A 25,451-nucleotide genomic window follows, 5' to 3' on the forward strand; every position below is an offset into this window, starting at 1 on the left:
GCAGCGCCCCCAGTATCTGAGGTATTCCTCTCTGAGGGAGGAGACTGGTGGTCTGCAATGCTCCAGCAGCATGCGAGGTATACCTCTCTGACCGTGGAGACTGCTGGTCTGCAATGCTCCAGCAGCATGCGAGGTATACCTCTCTGAGGGTGGAGACTGCTGGTGTGCAACTCTCCACCAGCATCCGTGGTATACCTCTCTGAGAGTGGAGACTGCTGGTCTGCAATGCTCCAGCAGCATGCGAGGTATACCTCTCTGAGCGTGGAGACTGCTGGTCTGCAATGCTCCAGCAGCATGTGAGGTATACCTCTCTGAGGGTGGAGACTGCTGGTCTGCAATGCTCCAGCAGCATGCGAGGTATACCTTTCTGAGGGTGGAGACTGCTGGTGTGCAGCGCCCCCAGTATCCAAGGTATACCTCTCTGAGCGTGGAGACTGGTGGTGTGCAGCGCCCCCAGTATCTGAGGTATTCCTCTCTGAGGGAGGGACGAGACTGGTGGTCTGCAATGCTCCAGCAGCATGCGAGGTATACCTCTCTGAGGGTGGAGACTGCTGGTCTGCAATGCTCCAGCAGCATGCGAGGCATACCTCTCTGAGGGTGGAGACTGCTGGTGTGCAATGCTCCAGCAGCATGCGAGGTATACCTCTCTGAGCGTGGAGACTGCTGGTCTGCAAAGCTCCAGCAGCATGCGAGGTATACCTCTCTGAGCGTGGAGACTGCTGGTCTGCAAAGCTCCAGCAACATGCGAGGTATACCTTTCTGAGGGTGGAGACTGCTGGTGTGCAACGCTCCACCAGCATCCGAAGTATAACTCTCTGAGGGTGGAGGTTGGCTAATGTGAAACACTCCCCCAGAATCCGAGGTTCTCCTCTCTGAGGGTGGAGACTGCTGGTGTGCAGCGCCCCCAGTATCCAAGGTATACCTCTCTGAGCGTGGAGACTGGTGGTGTGCAGCGCCCCCAGTATCTGAGGTATTCCTCTCTGAGGGAGGAGACTGGTGGTCTGCAATGCTCCAGCAGCATGCGAGGTATACCTCTCTGACCGTGGAGACTGCTGGTCTGCAATGCTCCAGCAGCATGCGAGGTATACCTCTCTGAGGGTGGAGACTGCTGGTGTGCAACGCTCCACCAGCATCCGTGGTATACCTCTCTGAGAGTGGAGACTGCTGGTCTGCAATGCTCCAGCAGCATGCGAGGTATACCTCTCTGAGCGTGGAGACTGCTGGTCTGCAATGCTCCAGCAGCATGCGAGGTATACCTCTCTGAGGGTGGAGACTGCTGGTCTGCAATGCTCCAGCAGCATGCGAGGTATACCTTTCTGAGGGTGGAGACTGCTGGTGTGCAGCGCCCCCAGTATCCAAGGTATACCTCTCTGAGCGTGGAGACTGGTGGTGTGCAGCGCCCCCAGTATCTGAGGTATTCCTCTCTGAGGGAGGGACGAGACTGGTGGTCTGCAATGCTCCAGCAGCATGCGAGGTATACCTCTCTGAGGGTGGAGACTGCTGGTCTGCAATGCTCCAGCAGCATGCGAGGCATACCTCTCTGAGGGTGGAGACTGCTGGTGTGCAATGCTCCAGCAGCATGCGAGGTATACCTCTCTGAGCGTGGAGACTGCTGGTCTGCAAAGCTCCAGCAGCATGCGAGGTATACCTCTCTGAGCGTGGAGACTGCTGGTCTGCAACGCTCCAGCAGCATGCAAGGTATACCTTTCTGAGGGTGGAGACTGCTGGTGTGCAACGCTCCACCAGCATCCGAAGTATAACTCTCTGAGGGTGGAGGTTGGCTAATGTGAAACACTCCCCCAGAATCCGAGGTATTCCTCTCTGAGGGTGAAGACTGCTGGTGTGCAGCGCCCCCAGTATCCAAGGTATACCTCTCTGAGCGTGGAGACTGGTGGTGTGCAGTGCCCCCAGTATCTGAGGTATTCCTCTCTGAGGGAGGAGACTGGTGGTCTGCAATGCTCCAGCAGCATGCGAGGTATACCTCTCTGACCGTGGAGACTGCTGGTCTGCAAAGCTCCAGCAGCATGCGAGATATACCTCTCTGAGGGTGGAGACTGTTGGTGTGCAACGCTCCACCAGCATCCGCGGTATACCTCTCTGAGCGTGGACACTGCTGGTCTGCAATGCTCCATTAGCATGCGAGGTATACCTCTCTGAGCGTGGAGACTGCTGGTCTGCAATGCTCCAGCAGCATGCGAGGTATACCTCTCTGAGGGAGGAGACTGCTGGTCTGCAATGCTCCAGCAGCATGCGAGGTATACCTCTCTGAGCGTGGAGACTGGTGGTGTGCAGCGCCCCCAGTATCTGAGGTATTCCTCTCTGAGGGAGGAGACTGGTGGTCTGCAATGCTCCAGCAGCATGCGAGGTATACCTCTCTGACCGTGGAGACTGCTGGTCTGCAATGCTCCAGCAGCATGCGAGGTATACCTCTCTGAGGGTGGAGACTGCTGGTGTGCAACTCTCCACCAGCATCCGTGGTATACCTCTCTGAGAGTGGAGACTGCTGGTCTGCAATGCTCCAGCAGCATGCGAGGTATACCTCTCTGAGCGTGGAGACTGCTGGTCTGCAATGCTCCAGCAGCATGTGAGGTATACCTCTCTGAGGGTGGAGACTGCTGGTCTGCAATGCTCCAGCAGCATGCGAGGTATACCTTTCTGAGGGTGGAGACTGCTGGTGTGCAGCGCCCCCAGTATCCAAGGTATACCTCTCTGAGCGTGGAGACTGGTGGTGTGCAGCGCCCCCAGTATCTGAGGTATTCCTCTCTGAGGGAGGGACGAGACTGGTGGTCTGCAATGCTCCAGCAGCATGCGAGGTATACCTCTCTGAGGGTGGAGACTGCTGGTCTGCAATGCTCCAGCAGCATGCGAGGCATACCTCTCTGAGGGTGGAGACTGCTGGTGTGCAATGCTCCAGCAGCATGCGAGGTATACCTCTCTGAGCGTGGAGACTGCTGGTCTGCAAAGCTCCAGCAGCATGCGAGGTATACCTCTCTGAGCGTGGAGACTGCTGGTCTGCAAAGCTCCAGCAACATGCGAGGTATACCTTTCTGAGGGTGGAGACTGCTGGTGTGCAACGCTCCACCAGCATCCGAAGTATAACTCTCTGAGGGTGGAGGTTGGCTAATGTGAAACACTCCCCCAGAATCCGAGGTTCTCCTCTCTGAGGGTGGAGACTGCTGGTGTGCAGCGCCCCCAGTATCCAAGGTATACCTCTCTGAGCGTGGAGACTGGTGGTGTGCAGCGCCCCCAGTATCTGAGGTATTCCTCTCTGAGGGAGGAGACTGGTGGTCTGCAATGCTCCAGCAGCATGCGAGGTATACCTCTCTGACCGTGGAGACTGCTGGTCTGCAATGCTCCAGCAGCATGCGAGGTATACCTCTCTGAGGGTGGAGACTGCTGGTGTGCAACGCTCCACCAGCATCCGTGGTATACCTCTCTGAGAGTGGAGACTGCTGGTCTGCAATGCTCCAGCAGCATGCGAGGTATACCTCTCTGAGCGTGGAGACTGCTGGTCTGCAATGCTCCAGCAGCATGCGAGGTATACCTCTCTGAGGGTGGAGACTGCTGGTCTGCAATGCTCCAGCAGCATGCGAGGTATACCTTTCTGAGGGTGGAGACTGCTGGTGTGCAGCGCCCCCAGTATCCAAGGTATACCTCTCTGAGCGTGGAGACTGGTGGTGTGCAGCGCCCCCAGTATCTGAGGTATTCCTCTCTGAGGGAGGGACGAGACTGGTGGTCTGCAATGCTCCAGCAGCATGCGAGGTATACCTCTCTGAGGGTGGAGACTGCTGGTCTGCAATGCTCCAGCAGCATGCGAGGCATACCTCTCTGAGGGTGGAGACTGCTGGTGTGCAATGCTCCAGCAGCATGCGAGGTATACCTCTCTGAGCGTGGAGACTGCTGGTCTGCAAAGCTCCAGCAGCATGCGAGGTATACCTCTCTGAGCGTGGAGACTGCTGGTCTGCAAAGCTCCAGCAACATGCGAGGTATACTCTCTGAGGGTGGAGACTGCTGGTCTGCATCGCTCCAGCAGCATGCGAGGTATACCTCTCTGAGCGTGGAGACTGCTGGTCTGCAACGCTCCACCAGAATCCAAGGTATACCTCTCTTAGAGTGGAGACTGCTGGTGTGCAACGCTCCACCAGCATCGACGTATACCTCTCTGAGGATGGAGACAGCTAGTCTGCAACGCTCCACCAGAATCTAAGGTATACCTCTCTGAGGGTGGAGACTGCTATTGTGCAACTCTCCACCAGCATCCGAGGTATACCTCTCTGAGGATGGAGACTGCTGGTGTGGAATGCTCCACCAGCATCCGAGGTATACCTCTCTGACGATGGAGACTGCTGGTGTGGAATGCTCCACCAGCATCCGAGGTATAGCTCTCTGATTCTAGTGGGAGGTCAGACGTGGAGTGAGATGCTGGTTGGGACGGTCCTTGAATCAATATATCTTGAACCTTGATCTGCACAGATGGAATCTTTAGCCAAAATCTAGGCCCAATCACGGAGAGATCAGTATGCACCGCTATCGTTGATTGGCTGCTGTATCAATGGGAAATATATCTGCAGTTACAGGCGAGAGTAACTCCACTAGCCATTCTGCTGGGGCACCACCGAAGAGAAAGTAAACCATGGGGAACACTCCAGTAATCCCCGTTATAGGGAACGTATCATCCAGAAATGGGGAAAAAATACCTCCACACATTAACTGAGCTCTGGGCATCTCTGGACGGCCTTGCCCCCCTTCCTGCTGCAATGGGAAGGGTTTACAAGGGTTTCATGGGGGAGAGATCTGAACTGCTAGGAGCCTATCCTTGCCCTTAGGGTAGCTAGCAGCATTCTGTGGCCTTGGTATTCACCATTGCCCTATTTGTGTTTATCACCTCTAGTTTAAGGAATGTGAATGTTCAAGCAGTTACTATTATCACCACCGGTGGTAGTTCTTCATTAATGGGCCCAGTTGGATCTGCTGAACCTCACCCATGGTGGCACAGCTTCTGAGCTAATGTGTTTCCTCTCCTTCTTTTACAGCTGCCAGACCATCATCAACAGCAGGTAATTCTCATGTTCCCCCTACCCCCCCTACTCCCCCCCTGGTGTGCCACTTAGTCAGCGCCTGAAACTTACACTGTGTCCTCTCATTTCCAGCTACCAGCCGGGCTCCTGCAAGTACAACTGCACCAGGTAGGACCTCTTTGATGGGAACGTTGCTCTTTGCTTCACAGAAATGCTGCTGTTATATTAAAAAGTGGGTCCAGCGATGAGTGGAAAAGGAAGGGTTTTGGGTTATCTGGAGTTGATGAAACAGTGGGGTGATGTCTGTGATGTACGATGTGATGTTGCCACAGCGCCGTGTGATGTTGCCGCAGCGCCTTGTGGTGCCACTGCATCGCATAAGTCGGCACAAGGATTGCTGAGACCTCATCCTTAGCTGTGCTTATTCCTGGCTGGGCATGTTACCCAAGGCTGGTCCATTGACCCTGGGTTTCTGATTTAGAAATTAGCCACTGGGAACAGCTCCCCCAATTATGCACCAAGGTACATAATTGGGTGGCGCTTTGAGGTGTCGCACTGATATGATGACTCGGAGACCATGATCTAGGGAGTTGGTCTTTTACCCAAGAGGGTGGCAGTGCCAGTATGTGTTCCTCGAGGCCGTCCTCCAATTGTGTTTCAATGTCTAATTTGCACGTTGGGTAGCTTCACCATCCTGTGCACCCAAAGAATATATTGTTAGGAACATTTTAAAATATAGTACACAAGGAAAATTGTTTATCATTATCAGCGGGAATCTGGAATGAGCAAAACCGATTTCCCTTGAGCTACCTTTATTTAAATAATGGTAATAAGTCCTTCCTTGATGGTCATGACAACATGGACACCAAAGAGGCAGAGGCAATGTAGTAAGATATATAGGTGGCACACAGCTAGCCCGGTGTGAGTTCAACTTTAGTTAAACATGTTACAAATAGTATTTGATATAGCATTTCTAAAATTGTGTTTAAGCCGCGCATCAAGCAAGTTCTGAGCCAGCAAATGTCACCAAACACGTGTCAGTGCTTTTCATTTCACACAGCAACATTAATGATAAAATACTGTAATTTTTTTGAAAGCTAGGTTTGCAATGTTAACAAATTACATTGTAATTGAAAATTAAATAAATGGACTTGAGTCTGATCTGCAGACATGATGTCTCTATTTGTAACTATGCTCCACTTATCACTGTTTTATCCTTGATCACAAAGTAAGCCTGTGCACCTGCCCTGCCCCTCCAGTCAGAACCCCCTGTCTGGAGCCAGAATGGAGCAACCCTCCTTGCCTCTGCCCTCCCACCGCTTGGGCTAACACTCAGTCCACTGTGTGCAAGGGGCACAAGGCAAGCCTCCTGGAGTTTGTGCAGTCACTCCTTGGCCAGTGAGTCCATCCTGCCTGCCAAATCTTGAGGAGGAAGACATCTTGATGTGGAAAAGGGACTTCTCTGTTGCCACAGTTCGTTCTCCTGTCCCGGTATTTTCCACATATTCGTAACCTTTACAATCTTGGCCACTCTTGGGGAGAACCCAGAACCGAGCTTCACTTAGCTACTCTGAATGCCCGCTCTGCTGTCAAACACTCCTCTGACATCTGCCTCCTTCTCAAAGACTTTGACCTGGACGTCCTCGCTCTTACCGAGACATATTTCAATGCCAGCTCTGTCACTGCTCTTGACACTCTCCTTCTTGAGGACTACAAAATCGTCTCCATACCCAGACCCAACAGGCCTGGCGGTGGAGTGGCCCTGATCTTCCCTGAGTGGGTCCTTGCTTCCATCATTCCTAGTTAATCCTACTCCTCTCCTGAATGGCTCGTCTGCAGGCTTGGGGTCTCCCCTACCCTTTATCTCACCCTCGCCACTATCTACAGACCCTCTGGCCCTATCTTCCTCTCTAAATAGGCCGACCTTGCCTCATCCCTTTCAACCTCTTCCTCCAAACTCCTCCTCTTTGGTGAATTCAACATCCACCTCGGCTCTCTTGAATCATCTTCTTCTCAGTTCCGGGTCCTTTGCGACTCCCTCTCTCTCACTATTCTTCCTTCCGGCCCAACCCACTCTGCCGGCCACACTCTTGATGCTCTCATCTGTGGTGACATCCATATCCCTAATCTGGTCACCACCCCCCTCTCTTGGTCTGACCACTCTCTCATTTCTCCCCACCTGGGGCCCCTTGGCCCTCTATCTGAGCCACCCCCTGCACTGCCAGCCTGCTTTACTGTCATTCGACTGATGAATTGAGTGTCAGTCGCTGCTTTTGCCTCCACCTTCATCACCCCTCAAAACCCCTGCTCTGGACTCTCCCTCTGACTCTGTCCTTGCTAACCTGTGCCTTACCATCCCTAACACCCTCGCCATCATTGCCCCTGCCACGAGGACCCACCTAAAACCTGACACCAAGAACAACCGCTGGTACGACTCCGATCTGGCATCTATAAAAGGCAAGCGCACAGTTGTTGAATGGAAGTGGTAGACCGTGAGCTCATCCTCTGACAAACTGGCATGCCACCTGCTCCAAAGGCAATATAACTTCTCTATCCGCTCTATGAAGCGGGCCCACATCCAAGCCCACATCTCTCAAGCCACTAACAACACGGCCGAACTTTTCAAAATCTGCAAGGAACTCGCCAATCCACTTGCAGTCTCCACTTCTCTCCTTCATTATCCAGGCTCTCTGCAATGCCTTTGCCTCCCACTTCGCATTCAAAACTCAGGACATCCTGTCCTCACTCTCCTCCACCCCCCATGTCCTCTCCCACGCCTGCTCCCCTTGCCTCCTTGGCCCCCAACCTTCCACCCCCCTCACTCGCTTTCCTCCCGCCCATAGCACCGGATAGGGTCTCTAACGTGGTCTGCTCTTTGAAGGCCTCCTCCAAACTGGTGCTCTCCTGCTCCTCCAGAACCATTAAGGACAACATCTTCTATCTCGCCCGGCTCTTGCTGACTCTGCAACCACTCTTTCGCCACTGGCTCTTTCCCTTTATCTCTCAAGCACTCCCTTGTGCACCCTCTCTTAAAAAAGCTGTCTGCTGACCCCTCCTGCCCGGCTAACTATCGCCCTATCTCTCCTACCCCCGTACTGAAGAAACTGTTGGAAAGGTTGGTCCTCCCACAACTGACCCTCCACACTGATCTTGTTGGTTGCCTCCATGATCATTAATCTGGATTCCGGGTATCAAGAGGCACGGAAACTGCTCTCCTGAACACCTATAAAACCATGCTCACAAATCTCGACTCCAACTTTCCTGCTGTTCTCATTCTCCTCGATCTTTCGTCTGTCTTTGACACGGTCAACCATGCCATCCTCATAAATTGACTCAGTGAAACCCTCGGCATCACTGACCAGGCACAGGATTGGCTGACCTCTTTCCTAACTAACCACCCTTCCCAGCTGCAATTGGGCCCTTTCTCCTCCACCGCCACCCTCTCTACCTGTGGTGTCCCCCAGTGCTCTATCCTATCGCTATGGCTATTCAATATCTATCTCGCCCCTCTTGCTCACTAAATCTCCTCCTTCTCTCCTCATTTCCACTTATGCCGATGACACACAGCTTTCCTTCAAACATCCCTGTAGCTCCCCCTCTTCCTCCTCTCTCATCCCTGACGGTCTGTCTGCAATTCAGGCATGGTGTGCAGCGAATATTCTCTGTCTCAACGCCAGTAAGACGAGATCCTCCTCATCAGGATACCTGTGCCCTCTTTCCCTCCTTCCCTCTAGCCACCCTCTTTGGGCCCTCTACCCACAGCATCTTGTGAGGCCAAAAACCATGGGGTCATCTTCGCCTCCACTCCTTCACCCCTCATATCATGGACCTTACCAAGAAGTCCCACTTCCAGATCCACCTCCTCAGAGGCATTCTTTTCTCACTTTCCCTCAGAAGCTCACTGTCTCCAGAGATTTGGTCCTCTCCAGGCTGGACTACCGCAACAGCCTCTTCCTCAATCTTCCTCTTTCTTCCCTACGCCCCCTCCAGCTAATCCAGAATAGGGCTGCAAGACTTATCCTTGGACTCAAGCCCAGGGACCATCTCTCTCCAGCCTAGCATTTCTCCACTGGCTCCCGTGGCTGCACGGATTCAATTCAAGGCCCTCTGTATCATCCACAAGACCTTCTGGGGCCTCGGACCATGCAATATCCAACTTTCCCTCCCTAAATTTTCCCCCGTTAGAGTCCTTCTCTCCTCTAATTCCAACTCTCTGACTGTTTACACTTCGCCAAGCAGAGAGTGAGGGGTAGGGCTCTCTCTCCGGCTGGTGCCTCCCTTTGGAACAGACTCCCTGCTCCTCTCAGACTTGAGCCAGACCTCCTCAAGTTCCGGAAACTGCCCAACACTCTTCTCTACCTCTTTGCCTCGTTCCCGTCCCTGCTAATCACCCCACTGCCGCCGTGACCTGTGACCAGATCCTCATGAATCCCACAGGACCCCAGGCCCTTCCTCCTGGTCACCACCAGCACCCCTCCCCCACTGCACTGCCATGCAGACCCCTGCCTGGTGGCTCCACATACCACCCATGAGAGTCGCCTGCACCAGCACTTAGCCTAAGGTTCTCCTCCTGGCTCCCCTTAGCACTTCCCTCTTGGGCCCTCCTCCAGCACTTGTCCACTCCTCTGCTCCCCCTTCCACTCCCTCCCCTGCACTTCTCTTCAATGCACTTGCACGGCTGAATGCCACAAGCCCTAGTAGGACCACGACTGTATATTTACTGTTTTGCCATTGTTATTATTTGCCCTGTTCCCTTGTGGCGCTTTGAAAAACAATTCTGTTGTATAAAGCGCCTTAGAAAAGCTCAATAAAATAAAATAAAAACAAACCCTTCTATTATAAGTCTAAGATCCACTTTAAAAAAGTTTAGTCCACCAGTTTCCTTTGAACCCAATCCCGCAATCCACGGAATGTCCTCCAACCTCCTGTTTAGTTTTTAGGAGCAAGCATGAGATCATAAAACTCTATGGGCCTCATTACGACCCTGGCGGTACGGAGTGAATGGCGCCATAAAATGTGCCGGCGCCATTCATTCTGTACCGCCACATTACGAGTTCCCCTCGCGGGACACGGTAAGCACGCCTGGGAAAACCTGGCGTGCTTACCAGGTCCCGCGAGGGGAAGAGGGAGCAAACAACGGGCCATCTCGTAATAGCCCGTTGTTTGCTCCCTCTCCCATTCCCATTTCAGCCCTGCGGGGGCTGAAATGGGAATGGGGAAGGACCGTGTCCGGGTCCTTGGAGGGAGGAATTACCGGGCCTTCCGAACTCGGAATGGCCCGGTAAGTCCTCATTCCGAGGACTCGGACCCCGACGCGATTTCGGCGGAAGCCAATGCACCCATAACAGCGTGGTTACCGCCGAACTCGTAATGAGGGCCTATGAAAGTTATTGTGTAGGTTTGTGGGACAATTGGGAAAACTGCCCAGAACCCCATACCAGAGGAGTTGGAACTTTTCCCACTCCAATTTGGGAAATCCCTCTTTACTCCTAACCTTTAGGAAACACTTAAACTAGTTGGCTAGAAGCCCTTAGAGGAATGACCCCAAAGTGATTAGATCATTTTTGGAAGAAGCTTGACAAGCCATTGCCAAGACCAAGGGTAGAAGATTAGGAGATGCAATGGGCAATACCACAGCCGTACTGATGCACGGAAGCATCCACCAAGGGCAGGACACCAGGTGCTTCTTCTTAACAGACACGCCTCTCTTTAAAAATGTTTGCGGCCGGCACAAAGCACCGGGAAATGCGACAGGCCCTACTAAGCTTCACCAAGATCTGACTCAAGGTTCAGGCTTCCTGGATATCCAGGAGATAAAACCACCCCGATTCATACTCAACATTCACATTACAGCGACAGAAGCATCGATAAGAGACCAGCCCGAGAAAATGCAAAGCACAGGTAAATCCCGGCTTAAGACTCCTGTAATCTTATGAAGGGGCTCCATCAGTGCAGCGTGGTCCTTCAGATGCCGCTATAGCTTCTACAAGTGGTAAAAATGAGGCAGCGAGCATCTACTGACTGGATCCTCTCCGAGGTGTCTCTGAACATAAGCTGAGAGCAGCCCTCGACAATGGTCATAAAAACCTCTCATGTGTGTGGCGTTGGGGTATTTGAGAGAAGTCTCCAACATCAGGCCTAGGGGCAGGGTGGCTGCTAAGCACTGCCTTAGTCCAAAAAGAGCCTCATCAGCAGTGCTTTCTGATCCTCAGATGGCAAAGCCTGGAGGCTTCTAAGTGTTATGAAAATTGGAGGACCGCCAGGGGAATTAATTTGCATTGGGGCTTATTTTGAGCCAGGCGTACCAAAATGCAATGCGTAAAAGCTTTGTGTAAGGCTTATATGCATTGTAGCGCATGTTGTGCTAAGCCGTAAGGTGAGTGCAAGGTGTAAAAGACTTGAGTAAGGCTTTAACGCTTTAAATCACGCCATGGCTAATTTTTGATCATGTGTATGGCGGAGAGGAGGGGCAGAACGCAACTTGTGTTTCCATCGCCTGCCTTGTTCTCTGTCATACAAATCCTCCAGCATCTGCGTTGGCACAGATTTTCACACTGGCACAAATGCTGGAGATTCCTATCAGATCCGCCTGCTTTATGCACCAGCTAAAGCAGGCCGACCCCACAGGGATCCATTGTTCAAGCTCCCTGCTATGCAAGTATGGCAGGGAGTGTGTACAATTACGATTAAATACGGCCCGACATGCTGGAATGTCAGGCAGGGTTTAATTACAATAGAAACACTGTTTACCATACGCACATGGTTAGCACTGTTTAGAATTGAAATGAAACTCTCCCTGACATGCGAGCATGGTAAGCAGTGTTCACAACGAAATGTAAACAAAGCCTTGCATGCCATCGTGCCAGGCAGCATTTACTAGCTATTTGCAATGCGGAGGGCAAATGTGAAGGGCAAAAGGCAGCGTACATGCTTCTACACCGTCTTTTGCTCTTTACATTTGCACTCCATAGTGCAAATGACTACAATGTAGTGGTGGGTACCTGCTTACATTACAGAGTAAACAGAACGGCTCCCCAGCGGCACATTACGTTGTATTGGAACATGAGCCCCATTGGGTTTCCAGTATGCCCCATTTTCATTCATTTGTATGGCGGAGAGTAGGGGCGGATCGTAACTTACGATCCCGCCGCTCCCTTCCTCTCCGCCATACAATTATTCTAGCATTTGTGTCAGCATGGATTTTAATTCTGGGCAAATGCTGGGGAACCCTTTGGAGGGCGCCGGCTTTCTGCACCAGCAAAAAGCAAAAAAGGAAGGGGTACCTGTATTAACGTCCCTAGTCCTACAGGTCATTGAATCAAGAAACACCAGCGAGGTGGACTAGTAGACAGGAATAAGAATGGTGGGATCCCCAAAAGGTTTTCTTTTACTTGTTTTTTATTTCCAAGATTATTATTTTATTCAAAAAACAGATCTAAAATAAATATTAAACAGTTTTCATAAAACATTGTGGCTCATACACTTTCACTCATTCACATTCACACTTTCTTCAACAAGCTATCACACTGATTTTCTCAACAAAATGGTCTATACAAAGGAAAACAGTCATTAATCTGTTGTATCTTAGAGCATCTATACTTCATAAAGAGAACTCCCCATGACTTTGGGGTAACAAAAAAGTCTGTGTTGTATGGTTCCCACAGATTGTCATGTTGACACGTGTTTCAGTTGCTCTCCACGAGCATCATCAATAGTGCTCTCTATGTACGGCAACCTTCTTCAGGACAAACAACCATTTTTCTTATGCATATACTGGCTAGAGCCACACCATCTCCTGTCCAATGGGCAAAGGAGGCGAAAGATGTGGTCTTTTCAGTTTCAACACATCTCGAGAACGAAATCCTGAGGATATGTATCCCCTTACTCAAAGCAGGAATATCTGCGTCTCACAGTGTATTTCTGACTTCTTCAGTGTATGAATTGGATAAACTGAAATAGTCTATGAAGTAGTCGGTATCAGCTTGTTAGCTCTGTTTTAATGCAGGTAGGGGTAGGCTCTCTCTCTCCCATAAATCTGCAGCCTGCCGTCCACGCTGGCTCTCGCTCTGCTGTACACGGCGGCTCCAATCCACACTTCGTTTTGTTTCGCGTCGCGGGTACAATGTAACTAATCCGCGACTCCTGACATTGAATGTGATGCTGTACACGGCGGCTATAATCCACACTTCATTTAGTTTCGCGTCGCGGGTACAATGTAACTAATCCGCGACTCCTGACATTGAAACAGGACATGTTTCATTTCTGCAGAAGAATATAATCAGGATTTGCAGTCCAGAAGAGTTTGATTCAATGATCCTGCAGGCTTGAATACCGTAGGGACAAACTCAGAAAAAAAGGTCAATGCTAGACGTCCGTGTGGCGACTGGGAAGAAGGGTCCTACAGGGGACTGAGCTAGCGCCCATGTTGAGCTCCCGCTGGTAGCAGAACGGCGATGTGAGGTGTCAGAGGTGCTCCCTGTGAGCCGTATGTTATGGGAGGCCTTATGCTATCAGAGGCAGGCCCCGAAGGCAGCGTTTGAAGAGAGGGAGTTGCCCTGAGCCCAAGGTGATTGGGAGCGGACCAGGTGTGCAGGGAGGTGCCCTGTGCAAGTCTCAAAATGCCCTGTGCAAGTCTCGCAGCGTGCCGGCCTTAGTGGCATTTGACTGAGGAGGTCCGGTGTCTGGGGCACGGAGAGCTGTTTTGGAACGAGCAGGTGTGGAGAGACTAACCTATTGGTATATGGACCCGGTCAGTATTTTTCAACAAAGAGTGTTGGATCCGATGGCTGATGAACGGCTGACAAGGGCTGGGGGCAGACTTATCAGCAGTTCAGTGACCATACTGAAGGAAAGTGCACGGCCCCAGTGCCCCATCATAAGGGCCCTGTGTCTTTTGGGGTGACTGATTCCCCCACGTTTGAGAGTCTCTTTTTACACCCTGAGACTTTGGCCTCTCTCTGTGCAGTGGGTCTGTGCTGCTTGCAAGGTTGGTGTGCTGGAGCTGGAAGCACTATGGCTGTCTTTTGCATGTGATTGAATTATCTGGGGAGAACCGGCTCTATGCAGGGGCCCGGTATCACTTCCTGCCCCCAGGGATCTGACGGCCCTCCTGCCTCTTGCATCCAAAACCTTCTGCTTGATTGGGTAGAACCGGCTCTGTGGAAGGGCATGGTATCGCTATCTGCCCCCAGGGATCTGATGGCCCTCCTGCCTCTTGCATCCAAAACCTTCCGCTTGATTGGGGAGAACTGGATCTGTGCAGGGGCCTGGTATTGCATCCCGCCTCCAGGGATCTGACGGCGAATCCAAAACCTTCTGCTTGACTCTCTCCACTGGGCTGGAGGTCCCTCTCTTGCCCCTGACTCATCTGCTCTTGCCTTGCTGATAAGTCGGCTATTCCCCCAACTGTCGCCTGCCTCCTCGGTTCTGGAGCTGCTCAATACCCTGATGCAACCTGGTTGATGTTGTGGACCTCGTACATCTGTGCCTGTCTTGCTGCTAGGCTGTCTGGTGAGTTCATTGTGTTTTGAGCAGTTTCTATGTATCTCTCTCTCTCTCTCCCTTACATTTCTTTGCCCTCTGCTTCCGTGATGCCCTCCATTTCCCCTATCTACACTTACTGTTACTCCATTACCTATCCTACCCTTCTTTCAAAGCCTGGAAGGAAAAAGTTCAAGAAAGATACCCTGGTTACTAACCCGGGCCTGCCTATCGCTGACACCTACGTCAATGCTTCCTCCAGGCAGACTGTCACAGCATCCTCTTTATCACTCCCTCTCTGGACCTATGGACTCCCCACATGGTCTCTGTCCTCTCCCGTCTCTCTCTGTCAACCCATTAATGGTGGCACCAGATGGGAAGTGCTCTTGGCGCGCTTCTCATTTGCTAGGTGCATCATAGATGTCTATCAGAATGGAACAATCATGGCCCAGGACTCTCAGTCCAATCTCCTCCTTCTTGATAGGCTTCTTCTGTCTCTCATTAACTTCCTCCTTTCCCCTGCCCCTCCTCTGTTTGCCACCCCCCTTGCCCCTTCCCCATCACTGTCGTGCATGCCACATCCCTGTACCTCTCCTCGGAAGACCGTCAAAGGTGGCAACCAGCTTCAGCTAGCTACCCTCAGTTCTCGCTCTGCTGTTAAGCACTCATCTGATATCTGTCTCCTTCTTGAAGACTTTCACCTTGACGTTCTCTCTCTTGCTGAGATGTGGTTCACTGCCAGCTCTGTCTCTGCTTTTAAGCAGATGTGGCGGGCATCAGGAACATCCTCTGACAGACTGGCCTACCGCCTGCTCCAAAGGCAATACAGACTTTCCATCTGCTCGAAGAACAGGGCCCATATCCAAGCCCACATCTCTGGTGCCACCAACAACATGGGGAAATTGTTAAAAATCTGCAATCAACTCTCCAATCCTACTGCAGTATCCACACCTCACTTGCCAACCCTGACCCTCTATACTTCATTTGCCTCCCAGTTCTTAATAAAAACTCAGGTCATCCTGTCTCGGTCTCCTCTACCCCCGACTCCCTCCCTGCCCTGGACCCCATGTCCTCTTTCCTCCTACTCCCCTCTTTCTTGCCCAAAGCACCAGATGAGGTCTCTGGACAAGTCCTCTCTACAAAAGCCTCCTTCAAACAGGCACTCCCCTGCTCCTCCAAAACCATCAAAGACAACATTTCTTCCCTTGTGCCAGGCTTGGTCATTTTCTGTAATCACTCCTTTGCCATTGGCTCCTTCCCGCTACTCCTCAAGCACTCCGTTGTGCATCCTCTCCTCAAAAAGCTCTCTACCAACTACTCCTGCACTGCTAGCCACTGCCATATCTGCCTTATGCCCTTCCTGGGAAAATTCCTGGAGAAGCTGGTCATCCCTCGACTGATCAACACACAGAATCTGTTGGTTGTCTCCACAATCACCAGTATGGTTTGAGAGCAGCAAGACGCACAGAAAGACACCTATGTCCGCGCAACTTCCAGACAGACTGTCACTGATATCCTCTTTTCTGTCCCCTCCCCAGATCTCTGGACCCCTCAGCATATCGCTACTCTCTCTCCTTTCTGATCCTCACCCATTAATGGTGGCATTAGATGGGAAGTACTCTTGTCGGGCTTCTCATCATCCAGGTGTATCATTAATGTTTATCGCAATGGCACTGTCATGGCTCAGGGTCCTCAAACCAACCTTGTCCTCTTTGACCTAGAGACCCAAGCTACTCCTCACTGAGGAGGCCCAACAAGGCCGAAACATGTTTGGGGATGCTTCTGGTCTCGTGCAGAAGGGATGTAACCTAGCAGTTTGGGCTGGACTGCCCCTTTTGCGGTGGGGCCAAGCCTGATTTGCATATAGTCTTCCCCTTCTGTAATGGCTTGGCAGGCGAAGAACGATGGTCTGGAGGGTTGCCCAGAGCAATGCCAGAGGTTAAGATTCATTCTAAACCTTCCAGCCATCACCTCTTTGTCTTTTCCTCTTTGACCGGCGCCTGCCGTCCCTCATCAACTTCCCTCTTGTACCTTCTACTCCTTCCCCCTATCTCCTTGTCCCTCTTCCCCCTCCTCCAACTGGTGTACCACACCCCGGTACCCTTCCTTGGAAAACCTTTAACGGCTGAGGCCTGCTTCACCTAGCCACACGTACTGCTGGCTCCACTATCAAACACTCGGCGGACGTCTGCCTCCTCCTGGTTACCACACTTGCACAATCCGAATGTCACAAGCCTACTGTTATCTTTCTCCCCTTTTACCCCCACCATTGTTGTCTTGTGGTGCATTGAAACACCATTTGTTGTATATGCGCCTTACAAATATTCAATTAAATAAATACACATATAAGTAATTAGAATTACCAAGTAAAACTAAGAATTGAACATGGAAAGAAATTGGAATAAAAAACAGGATTAACAATGTTATAAAAAGTAGACCAATTGGAAAAACAATCCTTTAGCCATCTAACAAAGGTCAAAGTGCCCATCAGAGGCCCCCGGGAAGCCAGCATCCTCCTACCGGCCCGGAGAGGTCTAGGGAGTTGCCAGGCAGCAGGTGGTGGCTTGTACTAGGATATTTCTCTTGGGCTTCGAGTCAGATTCTCTGGGATGAAGTTCCCTCTCTCCTTCACATTTTTCTGGGATCAAAAGCGATCCCATTTTAGCATTCTTTTTTTCATTCACGCGCTTTGCCACTAGCACGGGGATCGGGGGCTCAGAACCTACAATATACTGGGTCACTTTTTCTGCAGGCAGAGGCAGGCAGCACTTGAGTCAGCAGTTTACTTATTTTGGTCATAGAATTGTGGGAGCTTTTTGGCGAGATCTATTAGGGTACACAGACTGTGGTCTGGCAAGATTTTGGGGGCGGCTGAATCACAGGTGGGTCCATTGGCTCTGCAACAGTGGTAGCCATAAGCAAACAACTCAGACAGGCTTTCAAGAACGCTCTAATGTCCTGGGAAGGTCTGCAGGGGAATGTAGTCTAGTCCCACTGCTCTGGTCCAAGGCGCATGGTCCACCAGCAAGGAGTCTTGTCCCAGCACCAACATTCAGAGGCACAGCCAAGCCCTGGCAGACCTCTCAGCACATCACACCACTCTCAGGCAACGGGTAGACTGGCAGGCTATTGCTGTCATTCTCCAGAGGTGAAAAATCACATCACATCACTTTCAGGCAATGACTAGGCTGGCGGGCTCCTGCTGTCAGGCAATGACTAGGCTGGGCAGGCTCCTGCTGTCAGGCAATGACTAGGCTGGCAGGCTCCTGCTGTCAGGCAATGACTAGGCTGGCGGGCTCCTGCTGTCAGGCAATGACTAGGCTGGCAGGCTCCTGCTGTCACGCAATGACTAGGCTGGGCGGCAGGCTCCTGCTGTCAGGCAATGACTAGGCTGGGCGGCAGGCTCCTGCTGTCAGGCAATGACTAGGCTGGTGGGCTCCTGCTGTCAGGCAATGAGTAGACTGGCGGGCTCCTGCTGTCATTGTCCAGAAGTGAAAAAGTAAAATCACATCACATCACTTTCAGGCAATGACTAGGCTGGCGGGCTCCTGCTGTCATTGTCCAGAAGTGAAAAAGTAAAATCACATCACATCACTTTCAGGCAATGACTAGGCTGGCGGGCTCCTGCTGTCAGGCAATGACTAGGCTGGCGGGCTCCTGCTGTCAGGCAATGACTAGGCTGGCGGGCTCCTGCTGTCAGGCAATGACTAGGCTGGCGGGCTCCTGCTGTCAGGCAATGACTAGGCTGGGCAGGCTCCTGCTGTCAGGCAATGACTAGGCTGGCGGGCTCCTGCTGTCAGGCAATGACTAGGCTGGCGGGCTCCTGCTGTCAGGCAATGACTAGTCTGGCGGGCTCCTGCTGTCAGGCAATGACTAGGCTGGCGGGCTCCTGCTGTCAGGCAATGACTAGGCTGGCGGGCTCCTGCTGTCAGGCAATGACTAGGCTGGCGGGCTCCTGCTGTCAGGCAATGACTAGGCTGGCGGGCTCCTGCTGTCAGGCAATGACTAGGCTGGCGGGCTCCTGCTGTCAGGCAATGACTAGGCTGGCGGGCTCCTGCTGTCAGGCAATGACTAGGCTGGCGGGCTCCTGCTGTCAGGCAATGACTAGTCTGGCGGGCTCCTGCTGTCAGGCAATGACTAGGCTGGCGGGCTCCTGCTGTCAGGCAATGACTAGGCTGGCGGGCTCCTGCTGTCAGGCAATGACTAGGCTGGCGGGCTCCTGCTGTCAGGCAATGACTAGGCTGGCGGGCTCCTGCTGTCAGGCAATGACTAGGCTGGCGGGCTCCTGCTGTCAGGCAATGACTAGGCTGGCGGGCTCCTGCTGTCAGGCAATGACTAGGCTGGCGGGCTCCTGCTGTCAGGCAATGACTAGGCTGGGCAGGCTCCTGCTGTCAGGCAATGACTAGGCTGGCGGGCTCCTGCTGTCAGGCAATGACTAGGCTGGCGGGCTCCTGCTGTCAGGCAATGACTAGGCTGGCAGGCTCCTGCTGTCAGGCAATGACTAGTCTGGCGGGCTCCTGCTGTCAGGCAATGACTAGGCTGGCGGGCTCCTGCTGTCAGGCAATGACTAGGCTGGCAGGCTCCTGCTGTCAGGCAATGACTAGGCTGGCAGGCTCCTGCTGTCAGGCAATGACTAGGCTGGCAGGCTCCTGCTGTCAGGCAATGACTAGGCTGGCAGGCTCCTGCTGTCAGGCAACGGGTAGACTGGCAGGCTCCTGCTGTCAGGCAACGGGTAGACTGGCAGGCTCCTGCTGTCAGGCAATGACTAGGCTGGCAGGCTCCTGCTGTCAGGTAATGACTAGGCTGGCAGGCTCCTGCTGTCATTGCCCTGAAGTGAAAAAGCACAATGTTGATAAATATTTCACTCTTCTAGCAGTAGTAAAATGATTTATTGAGGGCACACTTATTAACCGTTCAAGACCAGTTTCAAGGCGCTATACAAAACACAAAGCAGATAAGTACCTGTACAATACAGTACATAACAGACAGATAAATGAATTGGCATTCCAATACATACAGTGACCGCTATTAGAGCACCCTTTTGCCCTCTGCTTTACGGCCATGGGAAGAACGCCAGTGTTATGTAAGTCAGCGCTAGAAAGCTTGTTTTTTTATTTTATTTGTTTATTTTTTTTATTTTTTTTCGTAGTAAAAATTAATTTACACCTTTACAAAAATATTTCAAAGCTTGTTGTGTGGTGCTATTTCTAAACACAATGAGCAGGTTACTCCACAGACGACAGCCCAAAGTCTGCAACAGTTTGCCCCCGTAAGACACTCTGAGGAATTGACCAGCCCCCACCTGAGCTTTGGACTTGCATCTGAGAGCACGGCTAGGCACCGATTTCAGAGCCATGTGTGATACATACTCAGGCGCTAAACCCATCTCCAATTTTCCAAATGTGTCTGCGCGCCCGTTCTTGGATCCTATTTTCAATGGGCAACCAGCATCATTCTCGCCGAGCTTGAGAAATATGATCAGATGTTTGCATGCCAAAGATCACAGTCACCGCACGATTGAGCGCTGCTACCAATCTAGAGATTCATGTCTTTGCCATACTGAGATGAAGAGAAAAAAAATATTGCAATCTCTCAAGAAGAATGGCCTGACTGAACTAAAAAGTTCAAGTGGTCGGTATCCAATAGGTGCTTGCATGGACTGCTGTTCATGAAGAGAGAGTCTGCACTTTTCGCTACTTCATCCACTTGCGGAACAAACGAACTCTGAACCCCCAGATTCCTGGCCACCTCCACATAAGACGGCAGAGCCCCCGGGTTAGACCACCATGGAAAAGGTAGAGGGGCGGGGAAGCCCAGGGGCAGAATTTTGTTGGTTTCCATTACTTGCAGGTCGATGTCCTGCCTCCATCGCGACTCTGCCCGAAAAAAGTTTTCCACCATGATACCCCCATGGGTGTCGAGCAGGATCTGGGAGTCTTCTGCATGCAGCGAGCACTCAAGGTCCCACTTCTGTTGAGCCTGAACCAGGGGATACATGTTTAAAGTCAAGAGATGAGGAGACAAAGCGAGCATTGAGGAGCCCCAGAAGAATGAGATGTCATAGTGTGAAGACAAGGGCTTCGTTAATGTGTTCTAAAATAACCTAACCTGGCCCCTGCCACAATGACATTCTCAAATACAAGATGTCACATAAAGATGGCCGCCGGGCTTCGTGCAGGCTGCGTGCTCTGAGCATGTAGCCTGTAGCCTGGAGACACATCAAGTATATGGTATAAAGTTCCAATCACAGTGTGTCTGGGAAGGGCTTCTGCACCATCTGCCACATGTCCATGCCACTAACGTCCAAGACCTTCTCAGATGCGCTGCTCAATGTTTGTTGATAGTGACTATTGTGAAAGGTTTTTGGGGCAATCTAGACTGTTCTGTGTGAAGGTAATGTCTTCTTTCCTTGATGTTCTTGCAGTGTATTTACCCGCCCGTCTCCAGAATGGTGCCAGTCGCTGTGAGGGCCGCGTTGAGGTCTGGTACAATTCCTCCTGGGGGACGGTGTGTGACGATGGCTGGGACCTCAACGATGCACAGGTGGTGTGCAGACAGCTCGGCTGCGGAGTGGCGGTTTCTGCTCCGATAATGGCGCAGTTCGGTCAAGGCAATGGAAGCATCATCCTGGACGAAGTCGCATGCAGAGGCTCGGAGTCCTCCTTGTCTGAGTGCTCCCACTCCGGGTTGACTAGACATAACTGTGTTCATCTTGAGGATGCGGGGGTCGTCTGCTCCGGTGAGTGCTCGTTCTCTCATGTGATGAAGGTTCTCAAAAAGCAAATTCCAATCCTTGAGATAGGGACAGCCTGAGAACATTGAGCCAATAGAACATGTCTATACTTGCATTCACCCCAGATGGTAATTGGTTAGTTCCTCTACATCTGCCACCACCTTCTCCGCACTACCACGTTAGCACATTAACCCCTCTCATTTCCACACTGGTTCACGTTCCTTGACATCAAGCTCAGCATCCACCGTTTCTGTACCTCATGAGACCACAATCATTGACACTGAGCTGAGTTGCCATCATAACCCAACCTCAAGGGGCCCACAATTACCCACCACTGAGCTAAGCACACCATATCACAACCACATATTTCCTACTCTCACTAACACAAAGCTGGCCTCGGACTGGATGGACACAAGACTAGACACACATGAGGGCTTAAGTTTAAACTAGCTATTAGGGCCATGTAGGTAAAATAAAACAGAGCTTGGGTAAAAGTGTCCTTCTGTGTCCCACAGGTTGCCCTAACACTAAAGTAACGGCATATGCGTAACCCCAAGTTCAGGACATGCTCTCTAACTAGAGGGGCTCCTCTGAATAGCCTCTTTAAGGCAGGGATCTGCTCTTCATCTTCTTCCATGGCCCGGCTGTCTAGTAGATGCGCCTCTCAGGTCCCAGGAATGGAGGTCTGTGGCTCGCAAGAGTGCAGGGAGTGTGGGGTGGATCCCAAGCCCAACTGAAGGGTTCCTTGCCCTGCTAAATGGGAACTTCCAATTAGTTCAGACTTGCCCTCCTTGTCACCATACTACAAGCTCATACCCCCTGCCACCGTGGGCTTAACCCCTGCTGGGCAGGCTTTCACCCCTAATCTAATCCGCCCAACATCTCTGGTCTTCAACTGTCCCTATGCAATCTACCTCTCACTACCTCAAGTCAATCAACCTGCTCCTCAGTCTCCTCTCTGTCTATCACCTTCTGCTCACCTCCTGGTCCTGATCAACCACTTCCCCATGTTCTTTAATCACCTCTTTCTCAACTCCACATTCCTACTATAGTTTCCTCGCTTTCCACCTCCTGGTGCTGTGCCGCCGTCTCCTTGAATTTGCCAACATTCCCTTCTTTTATTTATTTATTTCTTTTTTATTTGGTTTAGTTGAAAATCAACTTTACAGATATATTTAAAAAGAAAACATCATCATGAATACAGTGCAATCGATCTTTTAACATTCTTTACATCTATAATGCATAATGAGCAAGCTTAAATCTCAATAGTGAAAAGTCACAGCAGCAACAGGATTACATTTCCACTTGACAGTTAGATGACCTTTTCGTTCATACGGAAATGCAGAATCAAGCATGTAAATGGTTGCAATTCTAACAGAATTTTTTTGTGCTAAAGATTTCAGCCCAAATTTCATTAGCAGATCTTGTATTGAGTTTATATTTCATAAATTTGGCCAATTTTGAGCAGGTTAGCACAAAGGCCTCACATTGTGTAACAATATGGCGAAGAGTTTCTGTGTAAAATACATCCTTACAAAATCGACAGTACATTAGATCTTTTTTCACTATGCCTCTTCTAAACAAAATCTCATTTACCGGCCATAAGTTTAGCCGGAATCTCAGAATTTTCTGTCTAAGGGCAGAGGATGGACATTCCACTGATTGATCGACTTCATCTACATTCGGCCACAGCCACGACCGTCAGGTGGAAGCCGCGATATCCAAGGGCCACGACTAAGGGCCTGTCTGTGCCTGTCTGCCGTACGGCCGTTGGCCAGACACTCTGGCCATCTCCCTTCGCATCCTTATCAAGGTAACCCTTGCATTCTTACCCGTACCCTGTACTTTCGCCGCACATGCTTTGGGCCAACTCCTCTCTTTTACTGTGTCTCCCATATCCTTCAATGCTTTGGTGCCACATCTCACCTTAGGCATAAACGCTATATCATTTCCCGCCCAATGAACGCTTTGACACTGCCCACGCCACAACAACATGCAGGCTTGGACTCCGCTGTCAGCACATCTGAACTCACACTTAGACTGCCTGCAAATCTGCGCTGCACAGTCTTGCACCTGAAATATTGTTTGAACATCCTGTGCTTTACCTAACCTCACCTGCTAAGTGGCTTTATGTTACTGACTTAAAGCAGTCTGCCTGAAATTTACTTAACTTCTAATGGCATAACCACGCACGCTAGACAAACTTCCTCACTCGAATGTAGGTGCTTATCCATGCATTTGTTGCAAACTGCCTCATTTCGAATTTAGGTGCTTATTCATGCATCTCTGCCAAATTGCCTCTTTTCGGATTTAGGTGTCTATTCATGTATTTCTGCCAAATTGCCTCTTTTCGAATTTAGGTGTCTATTCATGCATCTTTGCCAAATTGTATCATTTCGAATTTAGGTGCTTATTCATGCATCTCTGCCAAATTGCCTCTTTTCGGATTTAGGTGTCTATTCATGTATTTCTGCCAAATTGCCTCTTTTCGAATTTAGGTGCTTATTCATGCATCTCTGCCAAATTGCCTCTTTTCGGATTTAGGTGTCTATTCATGTATTTCTGCCAAATTGCCTCATTTCGAATTTAGGTGTCTATTCATGCATCTTTGCCAAATTGCCTCATTTCGAATTTAGGTGCTTATTCATGCATCTCTGCCAAATTGCCTCTTTTCGGATTTAGGTGTCTATTCATGTATTTCTGCCAAATTGCCTCTTTTCGAATTTAGGTGCTTATTCATGCATCTCTGCCAAATTGCCTCTTTTCAAATTTAGGTGTCTATTCATGTATTTCTGCAGAATTGCCTCATCTCGAATCTAGGTGCTTATTCATGCATCTCTGCCAAATTACCTCTTTTCGGATTTAGTTGTCTATTCATGTATTTCTGCCAAATTGCCTCTTTCCGAATTTAGGTGTCTATTCATGTATTTCTGCCAAATTGCCTCTTTTCGAATTTAGGTGTTTATTCATGTATTTCTGCCAAATTGCCTCTTTTCGAATTTAGGTGTCTATTCATGTATTTCTGCAAAATTGCCTCATCTCGAATCTAGATGCTTATTCATGCATCTCTGCCAAATTGCCTCTTTTCGAATTTAGGTGTCTATTCATGTATTTCTGCCAAATTGCCTCTTTTCGAATTTAGGTGTCTATTCATGTATTTCTGCAAAATTGCCTCATCTCGAATCTAGGTGCTTATTCATGCATCTCTGCCAAATTGCCTCTTTTCGAATTTAGGTGTCTATTCATGTATTTCTGCCAAATTGCCTCTTTTCGGATTTAGGTGTCTATTCATGTATTTCTGCCAAATTGCCTCTTTTCGAATTCAGGTGTCTATTCATGTATTTCTGCCAAATTGCCTCTTTTCGAAGTTAGGTGTTTATTCATGTATTTCTGCCAAATTGCCTCTTATCGAATTTAGGTGTCTATTCATGTATTTCTGCAAAATTGCCTCATCTCGAATCTAGGTGCTTATTCATGCATCTCTGCCAAATTGCCTCTTTTCGAATTTAGGTGTCTATTCATGTATTTCTGCCAAATTGCCTCTTTTCGAATTTAGGTGCTTATTCATGCATCTCTGCCAAATTGCCTCTTTTCGAATTTAGGTGTCTATTCATGTATTTCTGCAGAATTGCCTCATCTCGAATCTAGGTGCTTATTCATGCATCTCTGCCAAATTGCCTCTTTTCGGATTTAGGTGTCTATTCATGTATTTCTGCCAAATTGCCTCTTTTCGAATTTAGGTGTCTATTCATGTATTTCTGCCAAATTGCCTCTTTTCGAATTTAGGTGTTTATTCATGTATTTCTGCCAAATTGCCTCTTTTCGAATTTAGGTGTCTATTCATGTATTTCTGCAAAATTGCCTCATCTCGAATCTAGATGCTTATTCATGCATCTCTGCCAAATTACCTCTTTTCGAATTTGGGTGTCTATTCATGTATTTCTGCCAAATTGCCTCTTTTCGAATTTAGGTGTCTATTCATGCATCTTTGCCAAATTGCCACATTTCGAATTTAGGCGCTCACCTGTGCACTCTTGCCAAACTGCCCTATCTCAAACCTAGGTGATTTCCCACGCATTGCTGCAAACTGCTCCACTTGATTCCAATTGCTTACCCTGCAGCTCAATCTAACTACCATATCTCGAAGCCACCACCTAGCATTTGTCTATTCACCACCCACCTGCTGGCCTATATCCTGATTAGCCTCAATACTACATCAC

The 25,451-nt window shown here is 50.3% G+C and overlaps 1 protein-coding gene across 4 annotated transcripts in view; it reads left to right on the forward strand.

Moving 5' to 3' along the window:
* The window catches only part of LOC138473324 (deleted in malignant brain tumors 1 protein-like), a 633,955-nt gene that overhangs the window by 246,796 nt on the left and 361,708 nt on the right, over positions 1 to 25,451 (forward strand). For all 4 annotated transcript variants that reach the window (XM_069611990.1, XM_069611993.1, XM_069611992.1 and 1 more), the window contains 3 exons: positions 5,034 to 5,057; positions 5,151 to 5,186; positions 20,923 to 21,237. In XM_069611990.1, coding sequence (XP_069468091.1) covers positions 5,034 to 5,057; positions 5,151 to 5,186; positions 20,923 to 21,237 — 375 coding nt within the window. The remainder of the gene's footprint in view (positions 1 to 5,033; positions 5,058 to 5,150; positions 5,187 to 20,922; positions 21,238 to 25,451) is intronic.

Source organism: Ambystoma mexicanum, chromosome 8, assembly GCF_040938575.1.
Source record: "Ambystoma mexicanum isolate Mex_15411 chromosome 8, UKY_AmexF1_1, whole genome shotgun sequence".
Taxonomy (NCBI): domain Eukaryota; kingdom Metazoa; phylum Chordata; class Amphibia; order Caudata; family Ambystomatidae; genus Ambystoma; species Ambystoma mexicanum.